The sequence below is a fragment of the Caretta caretta genome, chromosome 6 (genome assembly GCF_965140235.1).
Source record: "Caretta caretta isolate rCarCar2 chromosome 6, rCarCar1.hap1, whole genome shotgun sequence".
NCBI classification, from domain to species: domain Eukaryota; kingdom Metazoa; phylum Chordata; order Testudines; family Cheloniidae; genus Caretta; species Caretta caretta.
Genome location: NC_134211.1, coordinates 37314378 through 37334745, shown reverse-complemented (window position 1 = coordinate 37334745; position 20368 = coordinate 37314378). Strand labels below are relative to the sequence as shown.

General features: G+C 41.0%; 1 protein-coding gene across 2 annotated transcripts in view; it reads left to right on the top strand.

Annotated features, from left to right (window-relative positions):
- SYT9 (synaptotagmin 9) overlaps positions 1–20368 on the top strand; it is a 118361-nt gene that overhangs the window by 42640 nt on the left and 55353 nt on the right. For both annotated transcript variants that reach the window (XM_048854389.2, XM_048854390.2), the window contains exons 2-3: positions 8023–8374; positions 12103–12649. In XM_048854389.2, the coding sequence (XP_048710346.2) occupies positions 8023–8374; positions 12103–12649 (899 nt within the window). The remainder of the gene's footprint in view (positions 1–8022; positions 8375–12102; positions 12650–20368) is intronic.

Sequence of the window (20368 nt, the reverse complement as noted above, 5' to 3'; positions counted from 1 at the left end):
ACTGCGCTGGAGTAAAAAACATGTCCTGGCTTCCTGTGCACCTGGATCCCATGACACGTTGCCTGTCCCCCATGCTCCTGCTCCTCTTCCTTGTCCAACACTTCCGCCTCATGCTTCAGGGTGGGGGGCCTCCAACTCAGACTCCTCCGAAGTATCCACGGGGCTCTTGGAAGGGGTGGTGGTGGGGTCTCATCCGAGGATGGCATGCAGTTCTTTGTAAAAGTGGCATGTCTGCAGCTTTGCACCAGAGCAATCGTTAGCCTCCCTTGCCTTTTGGAACACCTGCCACAGCTCCTTGGCTTTTATGTGGCACTGCTGCTGGTCCCTCCTCCATGTCCCACGTGATCTGCTTATATAGGACAACATTTCTATGGCTGGATTCGAGCTGTGCCTACACAGCCTCTTCTCCCCCCAGACCCTGGAGATCCAACACCTGCATACTCCAGGCAGGAGGGGCTTGTGGGGGGGAGGGTCATATGAGCCCACATTTAGCACCACAGGCCAAAAGACCCTGTCAGGCGGACTCTCGCCTTTCACTTTTAAAAAATGTCTACCTTTGTGAAAAAAGACATGAAAATGTAAACCAATGATGCCCGCATCAGGCACTCTATGACTGTTTTCCCACAACTGTCTCCACCCTTTCTTCCCTTATGCATGGAATACCTGCCCTGAACTAATTCATAAGTGAGCCCTCTCCTCAAGACCCACTTCTACAGAGGTGCCAACCAAATATTAGCCAATCAATGACTAGATCAAGGGCCCATTGGGGACAGCTGACATCTTCCCCATCATTCCCCATTGTTTTGTTTGAGTTTTACTTTCTTAAGTTGTGAGTTCTTCAGGGCGGAGGCTTTGTCTTTCTGTAAGTTTGGACACACCTAGCACATTGTCGGCGCTATCATCATCCTGACAGGAATGATTTATGTAACATGTGTGTGAGAGAGACTGGAGCAGTGGGGGGGAGACCTTTGAATTCTCTTTTCCCCCACTCCACTCCCCTTAATTCCTGTTCCAAGAGAATAGGAGCCTAGTTGTTTGTGCTGGGTTCTGTTTTCAGCTGCAAAAATTTAGAGAACTATTACAAAGAAGAAATCCCCAGCTAAGCTAGTATTCTCTTGGGGCCACTAGCCTTCCTCCTGCCAGAAGGATTTGTGACTTTAGGAGTTCTAGGTAGCCCTTTACAAACTGTGAATAATCTAAAATCTCTACGAAAAATCATTGACCGCTTTCAACTCTACTGATCGGGTTACATTTTCAAGTGTATTTTGGCAATGGGAAGGGCTTGAAACTTACTTTTACTAAAAGGAAGCAAGCAAGCTGAGGTTCTTCTCTACATTTTGAGTTGCCAAATTTAGGGAAGGCCTGAGGCTGACAGCATCATGGGTTTACAAAGGCCAACTACTGTTCAGAAGCATAAAAGAGCAGCACAGAGGCTTGAATGTTCAGTTTTGTTCTAATAGATTCTTTGGTTTTGACAGTTTTAAGATGTCTCACTTCTTCAGACTTTTTCCCCATCTTATCTATTTGCATCTTTTAGTCTCTCTCCTTTCACATCTGTTTAGCATTTCTCCCTTTGGAAAGGAGAAAATGAAATACAAAGGCCAGATCTTCAAAATTACCTTCCAGAAGCAGTCTACAGAAGCCTTCAGCATACTACTTCTCCTCTCTCATAATGCACGAAGGAAAAAATAGCTTTCTGCTATAAATTCACGCTTGAACCCCCAAGGACAGCAACACTCTGCTGTACCTTAACAAGAAAAAGTCTCAAAGGTTTCCATTTTCACTCAGGTTTCAAAGGTTTTCCCCACATTTAAAAAAAAAACTTGTAGATAAAAATATTCCTGATCCCTAAAATGAGCAGATGACCTCACTCAGCTGAAGCCTCCTAAAAGCCAATGAATAAATGAGGATTTTTGCAAAAAGCAAGGTCATCAGGCTGGGAGAGAGCAACATAGGGGGTCTGAGCGAAGCAGATCTGCTGATCTTGTCAGAGAGTAATAAAAAATAGAGCTGGAAAAAACCCTGTTAGTTCCTCCAGGTCACCTGTCTGGGGTGCAGGGTGTCTCCTAGAGTCCATCACTAATGCATTGTTCAGTCTGGTTTTAAATGTCCCAATCAGTAAAGCACCCATTTTTAACATATCACTTGAAGGTGGTATTTTCTCATTTGCTGCCTCAATTTTTATCAAATTTACCTGTATTCCCGTTACCCCGATCTCCTATTTACATACCCCATTGTCCCACCATTACCAGTTCCTTTCTCTTCTTGGAGCTACATTCAAAGGGGTTGCCAGGGGTTGTGTAGAGGCAAATCCTACCCTGCTTGCTCCTCACTCCCAGCGGGTAATAATTTATTGTTGGCCTATACCCATCCCAGTCCAGCCCATGCTCTGGCACAGGTAACCTGGCCAATGAGTACAGGGGTTATTTCCCACCAACTTGCTCCAGGAAGGAATACACTGTGGGGGGAGACAGCTCAGTGGTTTGAGCATTAGCTTGCTAAAGCCAGGGTTGTGAGTTCAAGCCTTGAGGGAGCCATTTAGGGATCTGGGGCAAAAATTGGGGATTGGTCTTGCTTTGAGCAGGGGGTTGGACTAGAGGACCTCCTGAGGTCCCTTCCAACTCTGATATTCCATGATTCTAAGACCTGTTTATTAATATGCTCTTGGACCCAAGGTCTGAGGAGACCTGTTTTTCATACAAACATAATTTGAATCAGAATGCTGCCCTTGGTGTTTATACCCTTTACATATTATCAGATTATTATCCAGTCTCCTTCCCCATAAGATCCATAGTCATTGCTTAGCTCTTCCAATTGTCATCTCTGGCTCATTTAATCTTTTTTCGTAAGACAATAAACACAGTACCCTTAAGCATCTGTTCATTTTAGTTTCCCTTAAATTACCTCCTGTGTGTGTGTCTCTGTTTAGTGTTCAGGTGTCCAGAACTGAATGTGGTATTCCAGAAAGCCTGGGGTAGTTTTACGACAATCAGACAGAAGTTTGTCATTGATTTCAGTGGGGGAACAACCGGTCCCTTGAGGAATATGCATGAAAATCCCTTAGAGAGGCCAGTTTGCGCGTGTATGTATGACAGGAATCTGAGAATTCATTTAGATTGGAATATGTTTTAAATCAAAGAAATGCATATAGGTGGTTCCTGAATTTTATTATTGTAACTTCCTGATCCAAGGACAGCTAAGTCCCTTAACATTATGTATTACAAAAGATTGTTTACGGCGAAATCCCAGTACTATCTGCAGCCATGGAGAACTAATCAGATTCTCAAGGACCATAAATCGTAGTGACTCTGCCCTCCCCAGGCCCAAGCTGACTGTGAGGTCAGGAAAGGACTGAGGATGTGCACACCTCAATTCTATCTCTTAATCAGCAAGGAGAGTAAATGAACTTTTGGACTTAAGACAGGGACCTCCCAGCAGACAGTGATGAACTGCATCTGTGAATGCAGTGGTATCTCGGGCTAACAAACCCAATGGCAACTGAGAGCTGGGCAGACAGAAAAATCCTTACCAACACTCTCCCAGGCCCTCTCTAGAGGTCCCTTTTCTGTGTTTTATGAGGGTGTGGATTGTCTGGAGGTGTAATTTCATTTGCCTTCTGCCTCCACCCCCTTTCCACAGCTCACACTAACCCCTGTGTGCCCAGTGTAGGGAGAAAGGGGACAGAGTTCTGTGGACGGCTGCTTGGATATGAGGAGCTCACATGCTGTGGAGGAGATCTGCTGGTCCTCACCAGAGAGTGAGCATGAAACCTCTCTGCTTCCACTGCTGTACTAGGCCTGATTAACCTAGCACAGTATTGTATCTGTGGTGAGAAAGGGATTAATGTGTGGCTTATTTCTATGTAAAGCAGGGCCAGGAGCTGGCCCTTATATCCTCTTATGTCAAAATATTGTCCTATTGGAAAATTAGAATGAATTAACTAAAGTTCCAAAACTTAGATCCAAAAAATAAAATAATGGTGATTTACAGAAGATTTCAATCAGCAGGAATAAAGAAACATGAGACTAAAATGCAGAAGAATCCTGCTGAAGAAATAGCACAGTTCTAGCTCCCTACTGTTACTGACTCCAGGAAACGCTGCATGCAAAATTATTAGGCACATGCCGAGACTGCAAACAAATAGATCCAGCTTTAAAAAGCTGTGTCTAGTTTGAAATCTTTTTCAGAAAGAGAAGGTAGGAAAATAAAGATGTTAATAACCTGTCTGACTACAAAGGATGAAATGGGCTACAGGCTATGTTGTTCTGCAGTGTAGACTATAAAGCCAGAAGGAGCCATTGTGATCATCTAGGCTGACCTCCTGTATAGCACAGGATCCTTGGCTCAAGCATGGTTGCACCAGGAGAGGGAAGGGTGAAAGAAGTCTTTTCCCCTATCATTGCCATTTCTACTACTCAGGCACAATAGCAATCCATTCAGGAGATTTCTCCCTTCTCGAGCTCCAAGAGCGCAGATCACCCCAAAGGGGGTGCAAAGGAGGCAGGACCCTAGCTAATAGGCACCAGGCTCCACTATCCAAAGGAACGGTGCAATATGCACACTATCTTTGCATGCTGATGAGCTGGTAGAGGGATTGCTCCTTGTGAATTACAATCCAGTCCAGTGCTCTTCCACACGAATACCAAATTCAGGCTTGTATGTAAATCCACAACCCAGTTTACCATGCTTGGAAGAGCTCCGATTTGCAGTTGCAGTTTGGGCCTATCTCCAATAGTAGTGTCACACACATGTTGCAGTAATTCCTGTGAAAGCTGAGCTAACTGAAAAGACTAGCCTCTGAGGTCCTGAGTGTCACCACAATTCTAGTACTCGCTCGCACTACATGGCTGTAATCTTTGCAAATACACACAATGAGGATGCTTTCTGCTCTCATCAAAAAGCAGAGTGAGCCACTGACATCAGGCTGAAGAACAAAAGCACATGGGAATATCGCTAAATAGGCTCAGGAAAACGGAGGAACAGCTGGAGAAATGGAGGAAAAGTTACTAGAGAAAAATCAATACAAAATAGTAAGTAATATGAGAACACCTCCATGGGAGCCTCGCTCTCTTACAATCAGAAGGAAAATGCAGCTGAAATACTCATTACTTGGGGCTACAGTCCCTGAAGCTGCTCACAGTACCACAGGGGTTATAGTACCCCTAGTTGTCCAAAGGAACTGGATCCGCCTCGTACTTGAAAATATGCTACTCAAATGTTAAGTACCCGCATTGATTACCTGCAAATTCCTGTCTAGGGTCACTCAATGCTTTGGCCATAGTATTTAGCCCCACTGCAACTTTATAGAAGTGTGAAACTATCTTCATACCCCCAAAAAATCCTACGAAACAAAATGATAAGGAACGAGTGAGAGCAGGTCGAACATAAAAGGAGGATAGTGAAAGAGATTTACACATCTCCTCATTCTGCTGTGCACTTTTGCCTTCTGATGGATTCTCCTCCCAACGCACATTGAATAATAAATAGCTGGGAAAACACCTGGTATAAGATGGGCTTTTCCTGAACACATGGCAGCAGTTTGAAACTAGCATATGCAGGACCCATCTTGGGTTTGTCAATAGCCAGCTGATTTGGCTCAAGGAAGAAAGCCACAGTTGTTTAGAAAGAGAGAATATGCATCAGTATCAGACAATGTCTACTAAATTCAAGATGCCAGAACATTTGGTAGAGAGTGTAACCTAATGATCAGAGCAGGGAACTGGAACTCAGGACTCCTAGGTTCTGTTTCTCCACTGACTCACCTTGGCAAGTCACTTAACTTGTGTATTCCTCAGGTCATATGAGTATAAATGTATTACCCATCTACTCTCGGGTGTCTTGTGATGCTTTTTTATTAAGTGCTTGTAAAACACTTCAAGATCTTCAGATGAAAAGTATTAAATAAGTGCAAAGTGTTATTACTGCTATAACTTACTTCTCTTGATTTCAGTTCTCTAGCTAACTGTGCTCTACCCAAAGTCATCACCAGAGTTGTTCAGAACTGCTCCCAGCAGTGTAGGTACTCCACCTCCCCAAGAGATGGTTGCTATGTGGACAGGAGAATGCCTGTTAACGTAGTCCTGTCTACACTGCGGGTTAGGTCAGTATAGCTGCATCACTCGGGGGTGTGGATTTTCCTAAGTGAGCTCGTTATACAAACTATATAAGTTTGTAGTATAGACCAGGGCTGACTGAGACTGGCTTTTGCAGCAACAGCAGAGATTTAACCTGCCCAGCCTTTGGGAGTGGCTGTATCTTCTAGCGTTCTCCTTGGGAGACACAGAGTATTCTCTTTTAGAGTTGGCTGAGGTTTGTTTCACCTGAATTGTCACACACAGTTACATAAGTGACTCGTATTGGGAGCTGTATGACTAAATCTTGTGCAGCTGTTTGAAACTTTACTCTAACAGTAAACTGGAGAGGTGAGATTACAGTGACATATAGTGCTTTTACACAGTCTGGAAAATTGCAGTGATAAGGCTATGTTGCAGTTTGATGCAATGAAATGGAGTCCCTGTTAATTGTGCTTAGGGCATGGTATATTGTGTAACCCTTAATGAAACTCATTTAGAAAATGCCATCACCATCAAAACAGCTGTTTCAGTCAGTCCTTTTCCCAAAGTACAATTTAAAAAACAAAAACCCAACCTCCAAATAGTACCTATAGGACAGGATAATGCTAAGATCTGTGAAAGATTTGCGAAGAGTCCACCTCCACATCCCCTGAGGACCAGAAGGATATAGACCAACTGCAAGGGTTTCAGAGAAGAGCACAAAAATTAAGACACTTGACCTTGTACACGTAGTTATACCATAGTTAAATGATGACTGGGGGGAGACACAAGATTACCATGTAAACATATGTGAAGAGTGCCCATGCACAAAGTAGAGAAAGAGGCTAGAATTAAAAGGAATAGAATTAAAATACTAAACATTTCTGGTGAGTTTTGGGGAAAATATCTTGACAGGTATTATATATATTAAACTGTGGAATATTCTCCACAAGGCAAGTGGTGAAAGCCCCAATGAAGGAGGCATTTGAAACTGAACTGAACAAGGCAACAGAAAGTGTATTGTAGCGAACAATCCTGCACTGGCAGGAAGATGAACAGATGACTGAACACGCCTCTTCCTTCTCTAGTTTGATTCCTCATTCCACCAGCCATCCCCCCTCCCCAACTTTACACAGGAAAAGAACACAAACACAACCTCTACACTACCTCATGATGAACCCATACAAGGGCTGCTGAACCTCATTGTGAAGTGCTAGCTTCCCAGGGCAAAGAGGGCACATGACAGCTCAACACCTGCCGTAGGGGCAACTGACACATAAAAACATTTTGAAAGGCAATAGAGGATTTTTTTTCATTTTACTCTTCTAAGTGATATTTCTCTAAAAAAAATCTCTCTCTGTAGATAAAATGGAAGACATCCTTTGAAAAGTCTAAATATTGTACATTTCCCTTATGTCTATGCCAGGAAGACCACAGCAATGTATGTTCCCAAGTATGCAACGTTGTTGTAGCTGTGCCGGTCCCAGGATATTAGAGAGACAAGGTGGATGATGTAATATCTTGTATTGGACCCGCTTCTGTGAGTGAGACAGAGAAGTTTTCCCACGTATGGCATTTACCACCAGGATAGAATGGAGAGTGGTTGAGGCTGATGAAAATCACTTTAAATGGTGTTTAATGCTCTCTTGTAGCATTAGTGAAGGCCAGAAGTCACAGAGCCTGTGTCCAATATTAATAATACATTTCAAAACTATAATTCTTTAATATTTTATTCACAGCAAGACATTAATGAAAGTTAATTTTTCTGGGGGAAATGGAGGAAACACATTTTGTTCTGTTTCTGTGACCTGAATGCTGCAGCTACCAGTGCTTCATTTTTGCAATCCAGTAGAAAAGCATTATGTAATGAACGATTAGTTCCATAATGTGTGCCCCTTTGGAGCTGCACAGAGCCATATCCGAACAGGAGGAAAAATGTGACATGTCTCTGTATTTTTCTTCTTTGCAGATATCTCAGTAAGCTTGCTGTCCTTAGTTGTCACAGCCTGTGGACTTGCTCTCTTTGGTGTGTCTCTGTTTGTGTCCTGGAAGCTTTGCTGGATCCCTTGGCGAGAACGTGGCCTGCCCTCTGGGAGCAAAGACAACAAGCAGGGATCGCTGAACTATACAGACACAGAGACCAATGACCATGAATACAGTGAGGATTACCTGGGGCAGCCCACTTCCTACCCGGAGTCCTCCCTGAAGATTAGCCACACTTCCCCTGATATTCCATTAGATGCTCAGGCAGGGACCAAGGAGAATTGTGTGCACAGTGTCCGAATGCATCGCCAAATCACAGAACCAACCTCTTCTGCTCGGTCAGTAGCTGTAATTTCTTTCTAATGATAATCATTATGAATGGAGATGAGACCAAGAGAGTTACACTTTATTAGTTAACACAGAGCCTGACTGCAGATGTATATTGTACCTGCCTCATTCTTTTACTTTAATGATCATAGAAAATCAGTTGTATGTTGGGGTGTACTGGATGATGGATGGCTTTAAAATTAGGAAGGTGCTTCCATAGTAGCCACAGTGGCGATCCATGTTTTCCAACATGAACAACTACAGCATCATCTGTGTCTTCCCCTTATAAGCTGGGGAAATAGCCAGGAAGGTTAATGCCCCATAGAACAAAAGAACAGCCTACACTGGATCTTGTAAATCACATTCATTTGGACTTACCATCAATGCCGAGGGCTCCGCAAAGATTTCAACAACCATCAAAAGAGAAAAATAGGGCAGGCTAATGAAACACTTTTGAAAGTTAGAAATAGAATTAAAGGTGATAGGTTTTAGCTACAGCCTTGACTGTGGGGGGAAACTGAATGAGCAAGATTAGATGATGGCAAAGGAACCAGAGTGCCAGCATATAAGGGAACAGGAAAGGGAGAAGGGGAGAATGTGAGAGTGCTTAGGGGCAGGTGATAAAAGGATTAGGCTGCATGCAGCCAGAAAAAGGATCAGCACATGAACAGCCAATTAGTGGATTTCTGAGCTAATGCAGATGTACTGGATCTGGAGAAGGTACAGCACTCTCTCCATTGCTCCTCAATAACTCGTCTGGCCATTTGACTGGAGTGGGTTTGGCAAAAGCTTTAAGATAAGGTGCTGTAACAGCTGTTAAAGCTGAATAATTGCTGACAGACCCAGGTTTAGGTGTGAGAAGGCTTGGCCTAGATCAGGTGTGGCCAGCCTGAATCTGAGAAGGAGCCAGAATTTACCACTGTACATTGCCAAAGAGCCACAGTAATACCTCAGCAGCGCCACATCAGCTCACCCTCCCCCCGACTCCCAGTGCCTCCCACCCACCGGCAGCCCTGCCAATCAGCACCTTCCCCCTCCCTCCCCGCACCTCCCAATCAGCTATTTTGTGGCGTGCAAGAGTGAGCGCCTGTAGCTCCAAACCTAGAGTCGGTGCCTTTTCAAGAAGCCGCATATTAACTTCTGAAGAGCCGCAGGCGGCTCCGGAGCCACAGGTTGGCCACCCCTGGCCTAGATGAACAGAAGGCCCAACAAACACCACACATACTACAGAGCAAAGGCTCCAGGTACATGGACACACTTTGTTAATCTTTTTCCACTGGCTGTACGATCAGTGTAAGGGAGGCTCCTTGAGAGTCTTTTCTAGGAGTCTGTGGAGAGGGCATTGCCATAACTGTCGATGCTGGACACCATGTTGCACACACACAGCCACATGCAAGGTTGATTTCAGACTGGCATTGTAGTCGAGAGCTGTGGTACGGAGCTAATGTTCTGTTTTCAAATCCCTGTAAAAGTAGTTTGCCCCATGTTCTGTGGTTCACTAGCAATACCACTAGCATTAAATGTTGGATCTGAAAAGGGCTCACATTCACTATCAGAAGGCCACCTCTGTACTGGTTAACAGGCCATACAATGCCACAGAAGTCAACAGTATTGCACAGGGAGTATGGCAGGGAAGCACATGGCTATAGCACTGCGGAGTATCTAATCCCAAAGTGTCTCTGGGACAGCAGTAAAATGGAGGAGTGTTATAAAGCAGGAGCAAAAGAACAGCAAAAGGGAGTGAGAGAGGGGTAAATCAGTGGCAAATAATGGAGTGGATGGGTAGAAGGGAAAATATCAGGAACACACAAAAAAGGAAGGCAATGAAATTTACCCACCTAAATCAGTGCCTCTTGTTGGTGCTCGATAAAAGACAGTTTAGGGCTGGGGAGGGGCAGGAGGCAACATCCTCCAGGAAAAGGTAAAAAGAGGAAATTGAGGGATTAATGTTACTATCATCATTATCATCACTAATTTTTTTTTTTTTTTTTTTTTTTTTTTGCCATTGGTGAAACATTGTCACACTTAAGTCAATTTTGGAAATAAACCCTGCGTGGGGTACAAGAAAAGAACGATACTCATTTTGATCCTTGCATGCAATTTGATCCCCTACTACCTTTTTTTTGGGGGGCTCCCAGATATGCAAGCTGTATAAGATATTGTATGTGAGGCAATGCAGTCTAGCAAGCACAGAACTGAGAACCAAGATTCTAGTCTTTGGTCAGTTACAGCCTTTGCTGTGTGACCTTCATCAAGTCTCCATGCCTTACTTTCCTCACCTATACAATGTAGATAATACACTAACCCCCACACCAGCAACAACCCTTATCTGTCTCTATTACAGCATCTTGACAATCTGTAGAGAATGCTAGGGGTTAAGTTGTATAATTCCTTATTTGTGGTATAATATATTGTCATGAAAATTACTAATGCACAACAACATAATTATGCTTTTATTGTGCAGTAAGGGAAAAAAATTAGATGGATTATAAGAGACAATGCTTTTGTTTTAATGCACACACATTCAGGAAATGATAACAGCAGAGAAAATAATGCTGATTATATTCAACATAGTTTTTAACGAATCCTATGCTAAGATTTTCCCAGGTTTTACTTTTCATGTTCACTTCATTTTGTTTCTACAATATGTTGCATGATTGCTGTATATTAATTGGGGGGAAACGTAAAATCCAACTTGTATAGGATTAAGGTTTTACCTAATCCAGCTTTCACATTCCACTCCCATACAAGAACTACAAATTTGATTTCTGCAATCTTCTTGTAGAGTGGAAATTTCAATCACAATAACCAAGTCTAGATAATAAATCTCACTGGACTGAAACTAAAAGTAACTTTCTCTCCTAGGAGCAATGAAACTAAAGCAGTCTTTCATTCTAAGTATTACAGCGCTTATCACATCAGCTAGGAGTTCTGAGAGGCAAACCAGCTTGATAGGAACAAGCAGCAAAATCATTTAAATTAGAATAACCAGTTTGTGAACCAAGTAGTAGGTTCCATCAGTAAATACAGATGTTGGGAAATATCTCCTCCCGTCACTGTATACAAGATATCTGCAAGTTCAAAGTAAGCCATTACTTAGTTTATGGGACCAATTCTGCTCTCAGTTATATTGGTGTTACACCCTTATATTTCATGGGATTCGTCTCAGTATTTATAAAGCCCCTATAAAGCAAGTGCTAAGTATTAGTATTTATTATAATTATTACACTCAGTGGGACAAATTCATACCTGGTGTACTTAAGTCCACTGATCTCTGTGGATTTGCACCAGGCATGAATTTGGTCCATTTCCTTTATGGGCTACATATGTAGTTGGACTGAATAGTATACACTTCTAAGCTTTTCTTGGGAGTCAGTGATTTTGCAGCATTCTTGTGAGTTCTATCTAACAGGGGATGTTATGAGTTTCAACCAATTTTGGAGAGTACTTATTGCCAGCTCGAGGTATAGGAACTGCAAATTATGCAAACACCATGAATCCAATGATGAAGAAGAACTATAGTAACATCTGGCTAATATAAGTATCCTTCTACTCATTAAAAGGGATATTGTGCTTAATAGGTGTAAAGAAGTAAAAATCAAACCCTGTGGCACCATACAACCCAAAATCATGGCTAAGGAAAGCCAAATGAAAGTAAATAATAGGTCCTTTATACAAACCAGAATCACACAACACCTAACAATATAATCAGTTTAGTTTCTGTCATTTTTCCCTTAAGGCACAATTCAATCCGAAGACAGCTCAATCTCTCGAACCCTGACTTCAACATCCAGCAGCTTCAAAAACAGGAGCAGCTGACAGGGATTGGACGCATTAAGCCAGAGTTGTATAAGCAAAGATCAGTGGATACCGATGATGGCCGGAGGAATAACAGCAAGGCCTGTGGGAAACTCAACTTCATTCTGAAATATGATTGTGATTTAGAGCAGTTGATAGTGAAGATTCACAAAGCTGTCAACCTGCCAGCAAAGGACTTTTCTGGAACTTCAGACCCTTATGTGAAGATCTATTTGCTTCCAGATAGAAAAACAAAACAACAGACTAAAGTGCATAGAAAGACCCTAAATCCAGTGTTTGATGAGGTTTTTTTATTTCCTGTTCCGTACAATGATCTGACCACAAGGAAACTCCACTTCTCTGTGTATGACTTTGACAGATTCTCCAGGCATGACTTGATTGGCCAAGTGATAGTGGATAATTTTTTAGATTTGGCAGACTTTCCCAGGGAAAGTAATATTTGGAGGGATATTGAGTATGTCACCAATGTGAGTATGACACCTTTTCATTTTGAGATTTTATACAGTAATTTAATAGTTTATAACCTCTACCTTTTTTTAACTGGCGATAAAAGTTCTCCATGGTAGATTTATGGAGAAAATTATCTCTCTCTCAGCATTTGACCACAATCCACAATCATTTTACCTTTATTGGACAGCATTAGAAATGTCCTTTATGCTGAAGGTTAATCATTATCTTGTTTGTAGGGGAGGAAAGCCACAAAAATCTGTTCTCTATCTCTCACCTACCCCAGGGAATGTTATTTTTTCTTTTCTCTCTCTACTTTTCTGTGGTTTGCATTATTTTCCACATGTATTCTAGGATGCTATTGGCCTCAGTTTGGAAATTGAAGACTTTTGCATGGCTTCCGTCAACCTCCCATAGAAGCTCATTCTGACAAAGTCAGCTGACCTTGCACCTACAACCAAGGGGAATATGTGAGTTCAAACCTAGCACCAGCAGTTAGTAGCCACAGCTTAAAATGAGAGAAAAGTTTGAAGATGTCACGCAGGATTTGAAAACTCAAATCCATACAAGGACCGTCTCAGTTTACATTTCAGGAGGCAGGTCGCAGGTACTACATCTGTGTAGTGCTGTCCTGCTAGGGGCATTTTCTGAACAAAACTTTTTAAATAAAGAAGCAGGGGAACATCTTTACTATAATCTACTAATATTCCTGCTGTCTTGACAGCCTTTGGTATGTGGGCCTACATAGAAACACTCTCAGGGCACCAGCTACAAAACAGACAGTACTTTCAGAGGCCAGGGGCTTTATACTTCTCTCATGGCATAGGCAAACCTCCCATTAGTGTTAATGGGACTTCAGCATTCTCCAGTAGAAAAAAAGAGCCCTATGCATTTCAGAGCCCACAAAGTGAAACTACTGCTTCCAGAAGCCAATAAATATTGGTTTTATTTGTTTTTATTTGTTTTTGGTTGCATTTGTTTTATGGAACTGTAGTCTTGCAGATTCCACCTTTTAGTGTCAGCAAGTCAATAACAGCAAAAGAGTGTAAGTCATTTAGGCCCCAATCCTAAAAAGCATTTAAGCATGTGCTTAAAGTCATAGGTGCTGGAACTATGCTGTATCCCCTGGTTTGAAGTGGTTTAAGAACATAAGAACAGTCATACTGGGTCAAACCAAAGATCCATCTAGCCCAGTATCCTGTCTTCCGACAGTGGCCAATGCCGGGTGCCCCAGAGGGAATGAACAGAACAGGTAATCATCAAGTGATCCATTCCCTGTTACTCATTCCCAGCTTCTGGCAAACAGAAGCTAAGGACATCATTCCTGCCCATCCTGGCTAATAGCCATTGATGGACCTATCCTCCATTAATTTATCTAGTTCTTTTTTGAACCATGTTATAGTCTTGGCCTTCACAACATCCTCTGGCAACGAGTTTCACAGATTGACTGTTTCCATCATATAGGGGTTTACTGTTTGGTTCAATGGCTTTCAGTACCCCCACTATACAAATTGTTCCAGCACCCCTACTTAAAGTTCCTTTTGACTTTGGTGGGACTTACGCACATAGTTAAAGTTAAGCATGTGCTCAATGCTGTTCTAAACAGGGATTCTTTCCTGAGTCAGCACTTTAATCTTTCTAGACTATAACCTGCTAATGTGCCATGTTACTGGCCATAGAGCAAAAAGGACTAAATTCATTTTTTTCTTGATTTTGTTTTGAAAATGTTGGCATTCACACTGGCTGTCATTATTTTAAACTCTCTTATCTGTGAAGTTCATAGTAGGCATTGGCTACCCTGGCAGGGCGAATGGGGTGGAACAGAAGCTCCATCCAAATGGTGGAGTGCAGGAATAGGAGAGGGAATGAAGTTTGTCCAGGAAGGTTGGAGGGCAGCAGCTAGCTCCAGGCTGGGAAGGAGGGTCCTGGGGGTTCCTACCTGCTCCCAGACCCATTCCAGCCCCTGTAGGTCCTTCTCTTGCTTCTGCTTCCCCCACAAGCATGCACAAATTATGTGAAGGAGATGTGTGCCCCCCTCGTCCCCTCCCAATATTTCTATTTGTGTTTGAGTTCAAATTTTTAAAACTCTTAAGTTCCACATGTTCTGCATGGGGGTTGAGGTATGGGCCCTTCTATAGTCCTTAGAGTTTTAGTCAAAGTGCATTTCAGAGTACAGTAGAATACATTGATCCAAACAGAACAAAGGACATGGAATTCATTGTGATAAACAGGGACTTTTCAATGTAAATGATGCTCAGCAGGAAACATAATCCAGTTTCAGTTAGTGTTTGTTTCCAGATAAGGGGTTCAGATAAATTATAAACTTGATTCTCCCAATTAACATTTCCAAAAATTCAAACGGTTAGATTTAGCACATTAAATATTGACAAACTAACCCAGCATAATTCAAGAAGTTGCACTGAGTTGCAGCAAATCCGAGTTAACTCTTTTTATCTGCGTCTCCTAGCTGCCAGATGGACTGGCAGCAAAATCTCAAATCCTACTGGGAATTCAACATTGCTGTACAAAACTCACCTGATTTCATCACAAACCTGATCACAGGACAAGGTTCATGAATCTTTGAAGCAAAACTGGGCTGAGTTACAAATAAACCTGAGTTTATTAATGGTTGTGAGCAGGAATTGCATCAACCTTGGCAGCAGTTGAACTTTGAGTTTCTCGGTTTTTCAAACATCAAACTTAAAAGGGACCAAATGCCTTTTGTCAAATGCAATCAGTGGACTTTCAGAGGGTGTAAATCATTAAAGAATCCAGCAAAGAGCAGAAGTAAGCATTATACAACCAAACCTGCCAAGTTACCCACAGTTCTGGTATTGCATCTGAGCAAAACTGCATCTACTTCTGTTCCTGATGCATCTCATGACATTATATAGCCAAGTATTTCATGTCCCATTATCTTACATTCTTCCCTATTTTATTATATTCTAATCCAATTTGATACATTACTATAACATAGCGCATCAAATCAGACTTTACTGAATACCTAGCAAAATGGTCTATTTCAAGTGAATATTGCAGATTATACATTAAATAAATCAGCTTCACCACAAACAAAGCCATTCGATTCACCCATTAGACCACGCAGGGTGGATTTCATTTAAATCAAATTGATTTAAATCACTAGTCAGGAAGACTCGATTTAATCATGGATTTCTACATAAAATTGCATTCTTGTTGGTTGCTATAACCTTAATACATATTCTTCACAACTCAGAGATAGATACAGGTTTCATTTTTAGAAGGTACACACTATACATTTTTAAAGAGATTTATTCTGAAAAGTTTTCAGATTAGTTTTACAGCTATATCAGAAAATGAATGATTGTTTGGTTATTTCATATACCAAAGGTAATTGAAGCAGATATTTATAAAGTCATGGGAGGTGAACTATCTCCAATTCAACAGGTTAATTATTAATATTTGGAGGATTTTCTTGCTGTATTTTGCCGTGCTGTATTAGCAGGAGAACATCACCAGACAGACATTTAAATTGTTTTATTTAACTAAAACAACAACATTATGTATTCTGGATTTTTTTTCCTTCAACAGCAAATATATAATATTTTAACAAAACAAGCATATGAATTTTTGAATTTAGTTAAACATGCAAGTTTTTTAAAATCAGGTTTGTTTTTGTTAAAATTGTTTTTAAGTAAAATAAATAAATGAAATATTAAAAAAAAATTAAATTGACTATGTCAGCCAGGTCAACATGAGAAACTTAAAATATTGGCTTCTTCAGCTAACTCAATCATCTTCACCTTCATTTTCCTGTTTGTTCATAATCTGGAAAAGAAAAACAAGCTTTCCTGCTTTTTCAGGTCCCAAACGATTTCTCAATTTGGAATGAATTATTCCAAAGGAAGAAAATATTTTTTCTACACCAGCAGAAGAAGCTACTGCTATTAAAAGTGAGATAATCATTTCAACAGTCTCTGAATCCAAGTGCTTAAGTGACTTCCACCAGTTCATTGGTGTGACTTTCTTTAAAACATTGTTACCAAACAAATATTTCTTGAATGGTTCTTATTCCCCAACTGGGTGTCTTTTGTGGCCTGCTGCCATTATAGGTTTTCCCTTCTAGTGAGAGAATGATATGGTAGATCTCAAATCAATGAAGGCTACACTCAGAAAGACCTCAAGACTTCTAGAATATGCTGCTCAAACAGTTTCATTTTTGTTATTACTGCCCGTCCCTCCCTTCTCACATTTATCTCCAGACTTCTTCTCCTTGTCCAGATTTATTCTGCTCCCCAACAATCTTCTATTCATTGAACTTTTTGAAACTTTGCACTTTTAGAGAGACGTAAGGGATTGACTCTATGTACACAAATTTGTAGAGGGACAATAGGGTTGAGGTCTGTTATTTGTCACCTCTGTATATTATTTATTTATTTTAAAACATTTTTGCTGTTAACAAGCATGTTATCTGTGGAGACACAAAACCACAGTTTGAGAACTGCAAAACTAAGCATCTCTGATGGTATCTTCTAGACTGAGCATTCAGTCCCATTTGGGTAGATAGAAAGATTAACCTAAATAATCTATCAGAAGCTCCTGGAATCCCATAAAATTGGGTCCCTGATCCATGAACTGTTGGAACTCGTTTACAAAACTTTTCTTAAACATTACATGACTATATTGTCTCATACTTTAGAATTAGAATTTATATTCCCTATTCCATGACGAGATATTTTTGAACTATAATATATCTTAATTAAAACTATCTTTAGATAGGTTTTTTCCTCAAAAAGCATTTTACCCCAAAAAAATCCAATTTAAATAAAAAAAAATAATTGATTTTTATCTACCCTGAGACCACATCATCAATGTGTCTACTTGCTATGCTCAAACAAGGCGGAAGGCTTACAATTCCACTGAAGCACAGCAGCTTCAATTCTTCTTCCAGAGTGCAGTACAATCCCAGACTGTATGATTCTTTTCTAATAGCTTAGTATCCATTAGGTTAACAGGGTTGAATATGCATATGGTAGCTTAAAGCACCTCCATAGACACACAAAAAAATCTATGGTGAGCACTGCCTCTAAGCAGAGAGCAAGCTGATATTCAAATGACGGTTCTTCTAATCTTAGTCCCTCTGAGCATAAAACTGAATATCTTCTGTCACACTGCTTTTTCCAGCCAGAGAGAAGCAGAAGGGATTGTCTTACAGGCACCAGCAGCGGGGTTGTTTAATGGAAGATGTAATTAAGTAGATCAGCCTTAGATGAACGTGAAATCAAGTTTGATTTGCTTTTTGTACATCTATCGGGCAAGTTAGTCTGATTTCTGACTGTTAGGATGGAGGAGAAGGGGTTGCTGTCATCTCTATTTTTAGGTCTGAGTTTAACAGGTCAAACTAATGCACTCAGCAGCCTCTGAAGTTTGTATTCAAAAGACTTTTTTAAATGTTCACAGACCAGTGGCATGTTTTGAAGAGGGCATGATTGTTTGTTACCCCCTCCACATGCACACACATTCCCCACATAGAGTGCTATCCTCAAACTCATATTTCCTCAGGAGTAGCATAGGGCCTCAGGAAAAGGGGGAAAACATATTAAACTATAAAATAAAATAATTAATTTATCTGCACAAGACATGAAACCCCATGTTACAGCATTCTGGATAGATGAGAATCACCTTCTCCATGAAATACTAAATACCCATTTACTAACATGCCATGTACCAGAGAATAAAAAAACTCTTTTCAAGGAAATAACCTATTAAACATGACCATGCTGCTACACAGGCAGACAGAAAGATTACAAATCTTAGATGAACCAGTTTCTACTGTGAACATTTTGTTTCATAATGACTTGTTTTTGTTACCTAACGGCTTTATCTCTGTCACCCTGCTGTGTAACAGATACTTCCACTAGCTTCTTTCTTTAAGAACAAAACAAAAATTAGAACTGGAGAGTGATGATTTCCACTTAAAGGAGGGGAATAAATGGGAGCTGTGACTTCCTCACTTCTACTCCCAGCTCTGCTAGCATTTTCAAAAGAGATTTTGGATGCCGAACTTGAGACACCTAGGACGTGATTTTCAAATGTGCCGAGTACCCACATCTTCTACTGAGATCAGTGGGAGCAGCAGACACTCAATATCTCTGAAATTTAGGCCATAGGTGTTTCAAGATGGGCACACAAAACTAGTGGGCATGTCTGAATATTCTTACCTTAAACTCTTGGTGCTTCAAGTTTAGCAGGTATGAAAGTAGTAAATACCTATCTGTCACACAGAGGTATCGTGTCTGATAAACAATTTAGTGGTTGTTGGGTGCTGGACGTACAATGGTGAAGTATTACAATGCACTTGCCTATTTGGCTTTGTTAAGCAGTTTTCCTACTGGACAGATAAATCCTAAAAGAAGATAGAATAACTCCAGGAGCACAGAACACAACAGGAATGGTCTCTTGTATGATCTAATAGCATTACTTCCCTCTTCACTATCTGCCTACTTTAGTGTTAAATGCCAGATATTTTTCATGGTACAGCCATTTGATAAACCAATACTGTCACCAATTGCACCTCGACGTAGAAAACTTTTCTAAATGATGTAATAAATTGCTGTGGCAAGAGAGAGAGCTCATGACACTGACGGTATCTTTTCAGCTTCCAAATATAGTTATCTTTGAGATTTGGGTATGGTAAGTGCAGTTGGATGTTAGATATTCAGTGTCTGTAAGATTCTTCTATTCTGAGTGGTTAACCCAACACTAATATATGTATTTTAAAATTCTAGTATGGACGAGCACCTATGCACTTTCACCCATGCCACTCCCACACATGGAAGGAGTTCCTCATAAGCATCCACAAAGCCCCTCCTCCTTGTCCTTCTAATCCCTCCTTAAAACTCTGCTCTGTGATTAGTCATCCGGTGTGCTGTGACCACTGCTTACCATGCTTATCAATTCATTGTTACCATGTGCTCCCTCTGTCGGTTGTATCCACCTGGTATCCCTGGTCTTCTTAGATTGTAAGCTCTGTGGGGCAGGTATTATCTTTTGTTATGTGTTTATATAGTTATGTCTAGGACTGGGGTCCTGATTCATGATTACAACCCCTGGACACTATCACAATACATATAAATAATAATTATTATTATAGAATATCAGGGTTGGAAGAGACATCAGGAAGTCATCTAGTCCAACCCCCTGCTCAAAGCAGGACTAATCTGCAATTTTTGTTCCAGATCCCTAAATGGCCCCCTCAAGGATTGAACTCACAACCCTAGGTTTAGCAGGCCAATGCTCAAACCACTGAGCTACTCCCCCCCCTTAATTATAATTAAGGGTAAGTGAGAACAATATATTTACAGATTCCTTCCATTGTATGTGGAAGGACTGAGATCTGAATTATGTCAGTGGGTTCTATTTATGGAAAATAGTTACAGGTGTGAGTTTTTGAAGTGTAACCGGAAATCTGCCAGGCTTCCTTGAAATTCAAAAGTGCATTCACCTCCCAAACTAAAGGGACTTTTCTAAAGGTTACCCCACAAACCTGCCCTACTCATATGCTATGAGAAATTTAATTTTCTCCAATAACATGCACTTTGGGGAAGAATATTAGCCCACTGGGATACACACAGCAAGCTCTTTCCGAGGAGCAAATCTTTCCAGAAGGAACTAATAATATGTGGGACTTTTATGGTTCACATGTTTGGCATTTACACTTTTAAAGCTCTGTACAAACATGAACTAATCCAAAACATTAT